This window comes from Corvus moneduloides, chromosome 16, assembly GCF_009650955.1.
Source record: "Corvus moneduloides isolate bCorMon1 chromosome 16, bCorMon1.pri, whole genome shotgun sequence".
Lineage (NCBI taxonomy): Eukaryota > Metazoa > Chordata > Aves > Passeriformes > Corvidae > Corvus > Corvus moneduloides.
This window is the reverse complement of record NC_045491.1, coordinates 16,652,400-16,666,442: the sequence shown is the minus strand read 5'-3', so window position 1 is coordinate 16,666,442 and position 14,043 is coordinate 16,652,400. Positions and strand designations below refer to the sequence as shown.

Here is a 14,043-nt window from a genome sequence, read left to right as displayed (position 1 = left end):
CCACAAGCTGACTTAGGTTTACTGTGTGGGGACACAGCTAAAATCCTGTTCCTGATAAAGACACAGAGCTCCCAAGTCACCCCCACCCCGCTGTGAGGATGGATGCTGGCACACGTGGCTCGTCCTGAGCTGCTCTGGCCAGGCGGAGGTGGTGATTATGGATGAGTATCCCTGTCACCTCTGGAACACAGCGCTTGAATGACTTCTGCTGCAGGGCTGGTGAATGTGTATGAGCCTGCAAGTTCAGGGAGGCAGAGAGCTGTTCTGGAGGCAGCCCAGGAGATAGGGAGAGGTTTAGTACGATAGTAAATCAGCGGGAGGCAGCTGGGCTGCCAGGGCTGCATTATAAACCCATCAGACATCTGCAGCGTTCGCTTTTATGAGCGTGGCTGTTGGGAAAGCTCCTTTTTCCCTGCCTGCCCGGAGCTGCTGCCTCCTGCCTGTGCTGCCGGGGCCGGCTGTGGACTGTTCCTCCCAGGGGGAGCCCCAAGAGGTGCTTCTGGCTTTGGCAGTGGGTGCTGAGAGCCAGGGTAATCGTAGTCCCTGTACCATCTCCTGAAGGAAACACTGTCCAAGATCCCATTCACCCTGGCTCCTGTGGGGCTGTCTCCCTCCCCAGGATGTCCAGGCTGTGCTCAGGGCTCCCTACCTGCCCCACTGGAGATTCTGCCCACTGGCTGCTGGATACAATCCAGTTGCTGAGACAGCAAAGTTGTGAGATGAAAGCCGTTGGTGCTCCTCTTTCCTAGTGGTGCTCCTCTTTCCAGCCTGGCAAAGGGGAGGGTAGAAAATCCCCACGTCTTGTGAAGCCCAAATTAGCCAGAGGCCTCAGAAAAGGTTAATGCTGCTGCTGCTGCTCCAAGCATGTGCTCTGAGTGAGCAGCCATGAACCCCTGTGGCCAGGGACATCTCTGAGCTGTCACTGCTGTGGCTGTGGCTGAGTGTGCTGTGCTGCTCTTGAGCCTGGGCTGGGGTGAAGGCAGCTTGTTTTGCAGGAGGAAATCACAGAATCCCAGAATGGTTTGGATTGGAAGGGACCACCCATCCCGCTCCCTTGCCAAGGGCAGGGACACCTTCCACTAGCCCAGGTTGCTCCAAGCCCTGTCTAACCTGGCCTTGGACACTTCCAGGGATGAGGCAGCCACAACTTCTCTGGGCCAGTGAAATAAGGCAACACAGGTCCAAATTTCAGCTCTCCTCCCCTGGACCTGCCTGGCTGCTGCACCAAGCGCTCAGCTAAGCTGTGCCCCCCTGCCCATGGTGAACCATGGTGTGCCCAGCCGAGCTCTGTGCCTCCCTCTCCACTCCTTCCCCACATGGGTGATGCAGTTTCCAATGGGAACAGCCTGGTGCTTGCTACTCTCCTTGGGAGCAAGCCTGACCTTTACAGTGATGTTGCGAGCATGAATCCTTCAGCACATCCTGGCACTGGAGTAGAACATCAGGGGAGTGAGACTGCAGGGAGGCGGGTGTGCTGCATGGTGCTGGTTGGGACCAGCGCTCCCCTTGGCCCCATGGTCAGAGACAGCAGAATTGTGAATGTTTTGGGTTGAATGGGACCTTAAAGCTCATCTTGTTCCTACTCCCCTGCCATGGGCAGGGACACCTTCCACTAGACCAGGTTGCTCAGATGACCACAGTTCCCCTGGACACCAGTTTGAAATGCTAATTGACCTGGGTCGATGCTAATGAACCTGTGTTGGTGGGGGGTGTTACTAGCTAGGGGGAATTGTGCAGGAGAGGTAGCCCTGGGGGAATTGATGGATGATGCTCCCTCCTGAGTGCAGGGTTTGAGTTCATTCTCCAGTTGCTTGAGCCTCAATTAAAAGAAAGAAAAAATGAGCCACTGTGTGCAGTGCAGGAGTGGCTTGGGTATGCCCACGGGTGTGCTTGCCGTGCTGCAGCTGTTCTGTGGCCGGAGGCTCTGCTGGGCCCCATCCTGGGATGCAGATCCCATGTCCAGCTGCCTGGAGCAACTCAGCTCCTGCAGGAAAAGTTTCACTGGTTCCAGCAGCGTTGCTGCACGTGGCAGAGCCCCAGGTCACGGGGAAGGAGCAAAGGACCAGCCTGGGTCATTCAACCCAGCAACGTGGTGAGGAAGGCTCTAATGGAGGCTGATTTGAGCTGGAGCACTGCTTAGGGTAGGGGACACTTTGGCTGGAGAGTCCTGAAGGATGTGGGAACCAGCACAGCGTCATTCCTGGGCTCTGGAAAAACCCAGGTTGTGAAACCTTGTGGAATGCAAGAATGCTGCTGCTCCGTGGTGTTCTCATGGCCTGAACCTCGTTACTGTGCTCATCTACCTTCTGTGTTTGCACTTCTTTTTTATCAAGAGAGAGAGAGTGTGCTATATATGGATAGGTATCCGTGTATAGACACATACCATGGTAGATATCTAGATGTCTGTGTATATATAGACATATAATGTATTTTATAGCCTTACCCCCATCTTTGTACCTTTTCCCTGCCCCGCAGAAGCGGCAGATCCTGGTGACAGTGATCGAGGTGTGCCTGCCGCTGCTCTTCGCCGCCATCCTGATCGCGCTGCGGCACCGCGTGCACTCCGTCAGCCACCCCAACGCCACCCTCTACCCCACCGAGTCTGTGGATGACCTGCCCAGCTTCTTCTCCTCCCGGCATGCCAGCAGCCCCTGGGAGCTGGCCTATGTCCCCTCCAACAGCAGCGCCGTCCGGAGCATCGCCGAGGCGGTGGAGAGAGCTCTGCCCATCAACATCAAAGGTGAGCAGGGCTGGGGCTGCCCCTTCCACCCCAGAAATTGGTGTGAATCTTTACTCTGAGTAGCCTGGTCCAGTGGAAGGTGTCCCTGCCCATGGCAGGGGCTTGGAGCTGGATGGTCTTTCATGTCCCTTCCAATCCAAACCATTCTGTGACCAATTCTAAATCCTTATGCTCCCAGAACACTTTTTTTTTCAGAACTTCAAGGCCTGTAGTTTGATTTTTTTCCCCCACTAAAATGACAGGATTTTGAGTTGCTTTTTGGTCTCTAAAATGCAGTTTCCATCTAGAAAAATATCACCCTAAACCAGTTAAAGAAAGTCGCAGTGCTTCCCTGTGAAAAAGTATTTTTGGAAATCTTTTGGCACAGAAAATTTTAGCACTTGGTGTTCCAAACTGTTAGGATTTTCTGTGGGAAAGCTGACTCCTGCTCTCAGGGAGGAGGAATGTCTGCATGCCCAGGATACAGGGCAGCATCCTGTGTAACTGCCCCGTGTCTCACAGCCAGCATGGCACGTCCCTCCTGTCCTGGAGCAAACGATGCTCCTGGTGATGGCTGAGCGCCCATCCATGGTGCGTTGCTGTGCCCCATTCCTGCATCTCCACGTTTTCCCCTCCACAGCTCAGGGCTTCACCTCGGAGCGGGACTTCGAGGAGTACGTCAGGCTGGACAACCGCTCGGGCAGCGTCCTGGCCGCCGTCGTGTTCCGGCACCGCTTCCCGCACAGCTCGGCCCCGCTGCCCCTTCAGGTGAGCGAGGGGAAGGTGGGGACAGCATCCCCCCTCCGGGTGTCATCCGGGTGTCATCCAGGTGTCATCCAGGTGTCACTGCCGTCTGTCCCACCCCCCTCCGACCCTCCGTGTGCTCCTTGCAGGTGGAGTATGAGCTGCGCTTCAAGTACAGCCCGAGGAACGCCCCGCGCAGCGAGCAGACGGGGCTGAACCCCAACCTGGACCGGGACTGGCACACCAGTTACCTCTTCCCCCTCTTCCAGCTGCCCGGGCCCCGCGAGGCCAAGTTTGCTGATGGGGGGACGCCGGGTGAGCACGGCCGAGCACGTGGGGTCACCTTCCTGCAGCACCTGGCAGGCTCTGAGCTTTTAAAGAAATAGGCTCATTTAAAAGAAATTATTAAATTCAGTTAATTATAAGGAAGTGTTGATTTATATTTATACCAGCATTAAGTTTATCTATGCATAAGGCAAACAATTAAATATTTATTTATATAAGCATATATTTATTTTATATAAATACAAGCAAGTGATTAAATATTAAATATTTATATAGATATTAAAAGTCTTAAATTTACATATAAATCTTTATGAATACATAAATAGTTAAATGGTTATGTATTTGTGTAGATGTTTATATTCAGTTTTAGGCATATATAAACAATTCCACATTTTTAAATTAATATTTAATGTTAATTATTAACGATAGGCCTTTTTAATATTTATTTGTATATTTAATTAATTAATATGTCTTTATTTTATTGAGTTATTATTTAGGTAGAATTTAACTTTATTTACAATTTTGTTATATTCATTATAGCTATCCTTTATTTATATTTTATCCTGTGACTTCATGGGCACTGTTTGGCCTCTGGGCACCTCTCTTGAGCAGGGTTGGATAAGAATAAATTTCTATGTGCATGAATCATTTTAAAATTTAATATCTTTTCCCATTTCGATTTTTAATGGAAATTTTATTTCACGATCCAAACTGCCCAGTGTTTATTGTGCTGCTTAAGTACTTGAAAAGTAAATAGAGCAGTTCTGTGGTTTGGGGTGTTTAAGGGCAGCCAAACCACTGGCAGAACAGGAGCCAGCAGGGACATTGCTGGAGCTGGCGCTGGCTTAGGACTGGATTTTTGGGAACTTCTCCTGTGGTGGCAAAGGGAATATTTCCCTCAGTGGGATTTCTCCCCCTGTATTTGATTGCAGTGTCCAGGGAGAGGGAGAGTGAGGGTGAGGAAGTGGGCGAACAGGTTTTGCTCACAGTGTGTAAATAAAGCAGAGCCCCAGAGTGTTTGCTCAGTACATGAGTTAATATCAAACAATGTTCCCAATCTCATATTTCCACTTTTATCTTCTCTCTCTGTGGGTCATTTTAACCAACTGACTTTCAAAATGTTCATTTGGGGTTTTGTAAGAGAATTTAAATTCCTGTCCAGGTAACACTTGGCTGCAATTCCACTTAAAAATAAACTATTTTAAGTTTATTTTGTTATTTAAAGCTGTGTTAAGAGAGGTTTAGGTTGGATCTCAAGGAAAGGCTCTTCCCCCAGAGGGTGCTGGGCACTGCCCAGGCTCCCCAGGGAATGGGCACGGCCCCGAGGCTGCCAGAGCTCCAGGAGCGTTTGGACAGCGCTGCCAGGGATGCCCAGGGTGGGGTTGCTGGGGGATCTGTGCAGGGCCAGGGTTGGATCCATGATCCTGGTGGGTCCCTTCCCACTTGGGAGATACTACTGGAAAATTAAAATTTTTTCAGCGTTTTCTAATGTACAAAAATGTAAGTCACACGTTTACAAAGAAAAAGAAAAAGGGATGGAACACAAGCCCAGTGGCTTGTGGTGGTTGATGGTGACAGGTAATCTCACAGCCATGCTGTGGGACAGCGACCATGAACTGAGTTTTCCTGGCAGCTCCTCCTAGGGGAAGGTGTCCCTGCTCTAGGGGAAGGTGTCCCTGCTCTAAGGGAAGGTGTCCCTGCTCTAGTGGAAGGTGTCCCTGCTCTAAGGGAAGGTGTCCTTGCCCATTGCAGGATGTAGAACAAAATAAGCTTTAAGGTCCCTTCAAACCCAAAGCAGTGGTTCCATGAGTTTGCTGTGGTATCAATCCTTCCCCTGTGCCCCGTGGCACAGTGATGCTTGTGTTGCTTTTGCTCTGCACTCCAGTTTTAGTCCCTGTTCCTCTTCCCATGTGATCCTTCCCACAAAGGCTGTTTGTCCCTCCAAACCCCAGACCCGTCTCTATTCCCCGTGGTTCTTGCCGTGCAGGTTATCTCCGGGAGGGATTCCTGGCGGTGCAGCACGCGGTGGACAGGGCCATCATGCAGTACCACGCCGGTGCCAGCTCTGCCAGCCTGCTGGAGAACATCACTGTGGTGGTGCAGCGCTTCCCCTTCCCGGCCTACGTCAATGACCTCTTCCTCCTGGCCATCCAGAACCAGCTGCCGCTGCTGCTCATGCTCAGCTTCACCTACACCTCGCTCAACATCGTCCGCGCCGTCGTCCACGAGAAGGAGAAGAAGCTGAAGGTGAGCGCTGGGATGTGTTCCCCTCACTCTGCAGCCGTTCCCAATGGATGATGGCTTTGCATTAGGAACAAAATCCCTGTTGGGTGTAGAGCCAGTGAGCAGGAGGTGGGGATGGCAGCGGATTAGCGAGCCCCAGGGAAGAATGTTGCTAATCCTGCTGCCGGCGTGAGGCTGGGCTCTCCTTGCTGTGCAAGCCGGGGTGCTGGACCACAGGGATGGTGTTTCTCCTGGGCCAGGAGAGAGGGCAGCACGTGTGGGTTCCAGAGTTTGTGGATTCAAGAGTTCAGCCTGTGGGAAGGAAGGTTTTTGCCTTTTGAGAGTAGCGACCCGATGTGGGTGTGCTGTGGGGGCGGCTGGAGCTCGGCCACGTGGTTGCGACAGCAGGGCTTGGCTTCTCCCAGGCGTTGGGTGTCCTGCCCTGTGCTGGGTGGCCCTGGTGGCACCACTGGCACCCTGCCCTGGGTTTGGGCTCAGCTCGGCTCTCTGGGGACTCCTGCAGTGGTGGCAGCCCTCGTTTAGGGAGGTGGAGGACACCGCGCCGTGCTGGTGGCTGTGCAGGACCACTCTGGTGGCACTTGGGGCTGCCACCTCCCTGCTTGTGCCACCTCTGCCTTGCCCCAGCCATGCCCGGGGAGTGTGGGTGCAGCCCTGGGTGATGCTGTGACCTCCCACAGGAGTACATGCACATGATGGGCCTCAGCAACTGGTTGCACTGGAGCGCCTGGTTCCTCATGTTCTTCCTCTTCCTCCTGGTGTCCGTGTTCTTCGTCACCGTGCTCTTCTGTGTCAAGGTGAGCGTCTGGCCCCAGGCCACGAGCTCTGTGCTGGCAGGGCACAGGGATGATAGGGCCACTCTGCCATGGGACTGTCCTGGTATCCCAGGGCTCCTCCAAAGGCTGGAGTTTGGGTTTCCCGGACCGAGGTGGGCAGTGCTGCCCCACAGCTGCATTCAAGGCAGGGGTGACTCCCCCCAGAGGGAGCTGGGGATTGGAGCCCCAGGGACACTCCATGCAGAGCAGGACCACCCTGCTCCCAGAGCCTCTGAAGGGCCTCAGGCTCTCCCCTCTGCATGTGCCCACACCATGGCAAGCAGGAGGGGGCTGTCTGAGTGTTGGCCGGGGTGCCCCCTGCCCCTTAGACCCTGCATCACACGAGGACAATCTGTATTTCCTCCCTCTGGAGTGGTCTGGGAGTTCCTGGGTGTTCTCACCCATCCCAGTTTGTCTCCAGCCCCAGGTCTGGGCTGTTAAAGCCACAGCTGGCTCCAGCAGCTCTGGGCTTCACAAGATTTTCTTGGCAGGTGAGTGAACAGGGAGCGGTGCTCACCAACAGTGACCCCACGCTGGTGTTCACCTTCCTCGCCATCTTCTCCATCTCCTCCATCTCCTTCAACTTTATGGTGAGCACCTTCTTCTCACGAGGTGAGTCCCCCCACGCTGCCTCCCTGTGTTACTGAGCACTTTGACTTGTGGAGGGGGCATTTCTTCCCGTTTTTGGCTGCATTTTCCCCACAGTGTGTGGAACAGGATGTTGGTACTGGTTGCTTCCCAAACCAGAGCAGGTCCAAGGGCTGGAGCCCCTCTGCTCTGGAGCCAGGCTGGGAGAGCTGGGGGTGCTCACCTGGAGAACAGAAGGCTCCAGGGAGAGCTCAGAGCCCCTTGCAGGGCCTAAAGGGGCTCCAGGAGAGCTGCAGAGGGACTGGGGACAAGGGATGGAGGGACAGGACACAGGGAATGGCTTCCCAGTGCCAGAGGGCAGGGCTGGATGGGATATTGGGAAGGAATTGTTCCCTATGGGAGTGGGCAGGCCCTGGCACAGGGTGCCCAGAGCAGCTGTGGCTGCCCCTGGATCCCTGGCAGTGTCCAAGGCCAGGCTGGATGGGGCTTGGAGCAGCCTTGGCTAGTGGAAGGTGTCCCTGCTCATGGCAGGGGGTGGGAGAAGGTGGTCTTTAATGTCCCTTCCAACCCAGACCATGCCCTGGTGTGTGACAAGCTCATGTCTTAGGGCCTCATCTGGCTGGCTTGGCCCCAGACTCTGCTCTGGCATGGACAGGGGGCTTCTGCAGCTGCCCACCATGGGGTTGGGGTCAGGCTCCTGCCTTGCTGTGGGATGTGGGCATGTCCTTGTCCTGCCCCCACATAACCATGCTCTGTGCACAAATCTGGCACGTCCCTGGATGGGAAGCTGGTGAGGAATGCTGGGTGGCATCACCGTGACGTTTTCCCTCTCACTTTTCCCTGCCCTGGCAGCAAACGTCGCAGCTGCCGCTGGCGGCTTCCTCTACTTCTTCTCCTACATCCCCTACTTCTTCATCTCGCCCCGCTACGACCTGATGTCCCACAGCCAGAAGCTGGCATCCTGCCTCATCTCCAACGTGGCCATGGCCATGGGGGCGCAGCTCATCGGCATGTTTGAAGGGAAAGGTGAGTAGGGCCGTCTGTTCCTGGGGAGAGGAGCATCCCCTTCCTGTCAGCCTGAGTTTGTGGTGGGGTGGGGCTGGCTTGGTGGAAAGACAGCAGGGAGAAGCACTTTCCTGCTTCGAAGTAGAGCTGATTGCTCCCATAGCAGGGCTCTCCGAACTTGTGCCCGTGCCCCTGGGCTGTGCAGAATGCCATCCTCACTCTAATTACCAAAGGAATTCTGTTCTAATGGATGGGAACCATTGCATTTCCTTCTTCCTTTAATTTCTTCAATTTAAGCAGTCTGCTGTTGCTTCCAGCAGAGCTGTGCATTTACTCAGTGCTGGCAGTAGATCAGTGGCTGTAGTGATGGAGGGGTGATGCTGGAGAAGGGATCATTTCTTCCCAGGCAGTGGCAGAGGATGGCATGGAAGGAGCATGGTGGGGTGGGGAGCCTCGAGGTGTCAGTGCCTCTTTTCCCTCCATCTGCAGAGGGATCCTAGAGCTGTGCAGGTGCTCCTGGTTACAGAGCAGTGAGCTGGCAGAGGGGCTGCTCTCTGCCAGTCCTGGAGAAGATGGTCCTCCTGGGGATGCAGAGGTAGCAGTGCCCCGTGTGCTTTGCAGGGACTGGCATCCAGTGGAGGGACCTCATGAAGCCCATCAGCGTGGATGACAACTTCACCTTGGCCCAGGTGCTGGGGATGCTGCTCCTGGACTCGGTGCTCTATGGCGTGGTGGCCTGGTATGTGGAGGCTGTGTTCCCCGGGGAGTACGGTGTGCCACAGCCCTGGTACTTCTTCCTCACGGTGAGCACTGCTTGCACCCCTTCCCTGGGCTTGAGGGGCATCACTGGGGACGGTCACCACTTCTGTGCTGTGCAGCAGGCCAGTCTGATGGGCAAGGGTGGCACCATCTGGCCTCCAAAACCACGGGGTGTGCAGCATGTCCTCACTAAAGGCTGATGCAGCTGTAGGTTTTTACTGTGGATGAAGGTCGTCTTGGCTTTAAATCTCTCTCCCAGCACTTCTGGCGTGCAGGGTGTTGTTTAATGTTTCCAGGCCCAAGCAAAGGCATTGGAGAGAAACCCCAGGTGTGAGCAATCAGATCCAGCTATTTGACACCCCCGAGTGCTGCCATGCAGGCGGGCATGGGTGGCCTGTGTCCCACTGCCAGCCGCCACGTGCCAGGGGTGGGTGACAACTGTCACCCCGTCAGCTGAGCCGCCCTCGCTCTGCCAAGCCAAACACTTGGCATCACTGTCAGCAGCTGCAGCTGCAGTGGGCACTGTGGCTCCATGGCTGCAGAGAGGATATGTTCTATTTGATACTGGAGATGGATCCTTTGTTATTTGATAGAGAGGTTTTTCCTTCTCCCTTCCAAATTCCTCATCCCGGGGTGGTTTCACTCCGGTATCTCACTCCTTGCAGTCAGACCAGGGAAGCAGAGATGCAGCCATTGACAAAAGCTGATTTTGCATCCTGGAGTTGTTGAATTGTTATTCCCATGGGGATTTAAGGTCCCAAACACTTAGTTTCATTCCTAGAGGGCCAGGCCAAAAAAAGGGGCTGTAACTGCAGCAGCTGGACCCCAGGCTGTAATTAGTGTTTGTCCGGGGTTTTGGAGGGAGTGGTCATCCATGGGCTCTCCTGGGCAGGATGAGCTTCTGCCTGAGTGATTTTTTTTCTCAGTGAAATTTTTTCCATGGAGATGAAGATGGGGAGAAGCTGCTGTGTAACCACAGGCAGTCCTGCTGCAAGGGAGAAATGGGGGAAGGCAGGAGGGCAGGAGGAGCTGTTCTATCACGTCAGCCCTGCCTGCTGAAGATGTGCTGGTTGGCAATTCCCAGGCCAAGGAGAGTGGTCTGGGAGATCCTTGGGAGGCATCTGTGGGAGGAGGAGGGTGGCCAAGGCTGGGAAAAAGAGATGGGCTCTGCCTGTGCCTGACTTCTGTCTCTCCCTTCCTCCATCAGCCCTCATACTGGTGCGGGCGGCCCAGGACTGTTGTGGGGAAAGAGAAAGAGGAGGAGGAGGACCCCGAGAAAGCCCTGAAGAGTCAGTACATTGAGGAGGAACCAGCTGACCTCGTGTCAGGCATCAAAATAAAGCACCTTTCCAAGGTACTGACTGCCCAGCAGGGCACAAACACACCACAGTGTTGGTTTTGTAAAACTCGTTGCCTGCAGGCAGCTTCTGTATCCTCGTGCTGCCCTAGGGCTGGGTATGGCTCTTCCCCAGAGCTGGCTGCATTTTGTGGTGGGATGAAGTGCTGGGTACTTAGAGGTGCAGTGACATCTGTATTTAACTGGTTGACATCTGAATTTACCCTGAATTAGACCTGTTGTCTACTGCTAACGCCCCGTGAGCATCCCGGGCTTTGCCTGCTGCATGGAGCTGAGGCACTTGCCTGAAGTGCAGCACCAGCTCATGGGCGTGATCTCCACAGGTCTTCAAAGTGGGAAACAAGACAAAAGAGGCAGTGAAGGACCTGACAGTGAACATGTACGAAGGGCAGATCACCGTCCTGTTGGGACACAATGGTGCTGGGAAGACCACCACCCTGTCCATGCTCACAGGTAGGAGCATCCTGCTGCAGGGACTGATGACTTGACCCTCAAAGAAGAGCCAGACCCTGTCTCTGAGGGTGGGCAGGGTTTTTGATCTTCCTTGGAGCTCAGTTTGCTGAGCTGTTGGTCAGGGGTGCCAGGGTAGTGTGAGAGGGAGATGGAAAGAGCATGGAGGGTCCCTGCTCGGGCCTCCGCAAGAATGGGATCAGCCAGTGGGTGAAATGACAGCCAGGTTTTGTGCTGGAGAGCCCTGAAAAGAGACTGGACCTGCTGTAGGATTGCTCTCTGTAGGCTTTGCTGTGATAAGGCAGATAAGGTAGAACAGGTGTTTGTCATTCTTGAGCTGCTGAGCTCCACCATACCTGTTTTGGACACAGTGGCCTTTGATGGTCCTTCCCTGTTCTCTATTGCTCTGAGCTGCTCCTGGCAACTCAGGGGGCTCACGGGACCTTCCTGGAGCTCTGTCCTGGCCGTGACTGGCTCTCTGCACAGCTCAGAACCATGTTTGACCTGCCTGTTCCTCTCCTTTCTGCACTGGCAGGCCCAGTTCCCACCTGTGGGTGCCCTGCAGCCCACCCTGTGGGCAGGAGGAAGCTGTTGTACCCTGGCCTGAGCAGGAGACAGACTTGCTCTGCTTTTTTGGCAGAAAGCTGGTGGGAGGGGGGGGGGGGATGCTCATCAGGACCGTCCACCTTTCCACTGGCTCTTTGCCACTGGGGTCACCCTGAGGCTCTGTGTCCCGCTCCCCGCAGGGCTGCACTCCCCGACGGGCGGCCAGGCCTACATCAATGGCTACGAGATCTCCCAGGACATGGTCCTGATCCGCCGCAGCCTGGGGCTGTGTCCCCAGCACGACGTCCTCTTTGACAACATGACTGTGGAAGAGCACCTCCACTTCTATGCAGGGGTGAGCCTGGCACTGCGCAGGGGGCAGCCCTGGGGGAGGCACCTGGGCTCCTGAAGGTGGGGAAGTGTAGTGAGATCTATCAGGTGGGTCCAAAAATGATCAGAGGGTGAAGCCCCTCTGCTCTGCAGCCAGGCTGGGAGAGCGGGGGGTGTTCACCTGGAGAGGAGAAGGCTCCAGGGAGAGCTCAGAGCCCCTTGCAGGGCCTAAAGGGGCTCCAGGAGAGCTGGAGAGGGACTGGGGACAAGGGCCTGGAATGACAAGACAACAGGGCTCACTGAGAGACAGCAGGGTTAGATGGGATATTGGGAAGGAATTGTTCCCTGGGAGGGTGGGCAGGCCCTGGCCCAGGGTGCCCAGAGCAGCTGTGGCTGCCCCTGGATCCCTGGCAGTGTCCCAGGCCAGGTTGGACGGGGCAGCCTGGGCTAGTGGAAGGTGTCCCTGCCCATGGCAGGACAGTTGGCCTAGATGATCTGTAAGGTCCCTTCCAACCCAAACCATTCCCATGATAAGCAGAACAGCCCTTGCATCCTCTTCCCACCTCATCTGCAGGCTGGTGGAGGAGTGCAGGGTCTCAGACAGCACCACTCCATGGAACCACCCCTGCCAGCTGTGCTGGGGCTGGGCACAGCTGCAGGGTTGGGCAGGAGTCCATCTCTGCTTCCCCACTCTCCTGTCTGTGTGTGGAGGAGGGAGCGTGGTGGGGTTTGGCAGCCCTGCAGGTGGGCTCATCCCTCCCTTCCCCCTGTCTGGCAGCTGAAGGGATACCCACCCTCCAAGTGTCCTGAGGAGATCAACCACATCCTGAGGATCCTCAACCTGGAGGACAAGCGCCGCTCCCTGACCAAGGCTCTCTCCGGGGGCATGAAGCGCAAGCTGTCCATCGGCATCGCCCTCATCGGGGACTCCAAGGCAGGTGGCTTTGGTGGGCTCACCTCGTACCTGGGGCCAGTGCAGGTCCTTGGGGTGGCTCTGAGGCTGTTCCTCATCTGTGGTGAGCCAGTGGGAGAAGCAAGGACAGCAGGGAACGGGCAGGAGCACCTCCATGAAGGGGACAACTGTGAGGGCCATGCCTTGAGGCTCCGCTGTCTGGCAGCTGCTCCCCAAGATCATTACTGGGAGGCCAAGGCTCCCTCTGGGCCCTGAGGTTGTCCCCTCCTGTGCTGCTGGGCCTCTGCCAGCCCTTTCTGACCTGCACCCATCTCCTGTGTGCAGGTGGTGATGCTGGATGAGCCGACGTCGGGGATGGACCCAGCCTCTCGCAGAGCCACGTGGGATCTCCTGCAGCAGCAGAGGAGCAACAGAACCATCCTGCTGACCACTCACTTCATGGACGAGGCAGACCTGCTGGGGGACCGCATAGCCATCATGGCCAAGGGCGAGCTGCAGTGCTGCGGCTCCTCACTCTTCCTCAAGCGCAAATACGGTACGGGAGCAGCAGCAGCTGTGCTCCACGTCTTCTCCTGGCCAGGGAGGAGCAGGAGGGGGATAGAGAGCAGGAAGGGGGTCCATTGCTCCTTGTCTCATGTCTGGTTGCTCCCCATCCTGCTGTTCAGCCTCTCCTGAGGCCCGTCCCCACATTTGCTCTTTCATCGTGTCCGTGTCCGGCGCAGAGCGGTGCCTGAGCATCCCTCTCTGCTCCAGCCCCCTCCCCAGGCCAGGCTGGGCTGGGACTGACCCTCCTCTCCCTTCTCTCGTGGCTCCCCCCAGGGGCAGGATATCACATGGTGATGGTGAAGGAGCCCTACTGCAACCTGGGGGAGATCTCCCGCCTCATCTGCCAGTACGTGCCCAACGCCACCATGGAGAGCAATGCCGGGGCAGAGCTGTCCTTCATCCTGCCCAAGGAGAGCACACACAGGTAATGGCGTTGTCCCCTGCTGCCCCTCCCTGGGGGGATCCCTTTGTCGTCACACACTGTCTCACAGGCTTGCTGGAAAGGGGAGCTGCTCCCTGCATCAGCGCTGCTCATGGAAAATGGGCTTCAGTTCCTCCTGTGGTGCGGAGGGTGGCACAAATGAGGCAGAATGTTCTGGCTCTGAAATCAAATCTATGGACCCAGAAGGGTGACAGAGCTGATTGTCCCCATCTGCTCTGTTCTCGTGAGACCCCTCCTGCAGTGCTGCCTCCCGGTCTGGAGGCGCCAGCAGGAAGACGTGGAGCTGCTGGAACAAGTGCAGGG

The 14,043-nt window shown here is 55.8% G+C and overlaps 1 protein-coding gene across 1 annotated transcript in view; it reads left to right on the top strand.

Moving 5' to 3' along the window:
• ABCA3 (ATP binding cassette subfamily A member 3) overlaps window positions 1-14,043 on the top strand; it is a 32,645-nt gene that overhangs the window by 6,050 nt on the left and 12,552 nt on the right. Inside the window, exons 3-16 of the mRNA XM_032125720.1 lie at window positions 2,476-2,740; window positions 3,360-3,487; window positions 3,613-3,778; window positions 5,736-5,995; window positions 6,670-6,786; window positions 7,296-7,416; window positions 8,245-8,418; window positions 9,019-9,200; window positions 10,364-10,510; window positions 10,837-10,966; window positions 11,710-11,864; window positions 12,618-12,773; window positions 13,077-13,287; window positions 13,572-13,722. Of these exons, the coding sequence (XP_031981611.1) occupies window positions 2,476-2,740; window positions 3,360-3,487; window positions 3,613-3,778; window positions 5,736-5,995; window positions 6,670-6,786; window positions 7,296-7,416; window positions 8,245-8,418; window positions 9,019-9,200; window positions 10,364-10,510; window positions 10,837-10,966; window positions 11,710-11,864; window positions 12,618-12,773; window positions 13,077-13,287; window positions 13,572-13,722 (2,363 nt within the window). The remainder of the gene's footprint in view (window positions 1-2,475; window positions 2,741-3,359; window positions 3,488-3,612; window positions 3,779-5,735; window positions 5,996-6,669; window positions 6,787-7,295; window positions 7,417-8,244; window positions 8,419-9,018; window positions 9,201-10,363; window positions 10,511-10,836; window positions 10,967-11,709; window positions 11,865-12,617; window positions 12,774-13,076; window positions 13,288-13,571; window positions 13,723-14,043) is intronic.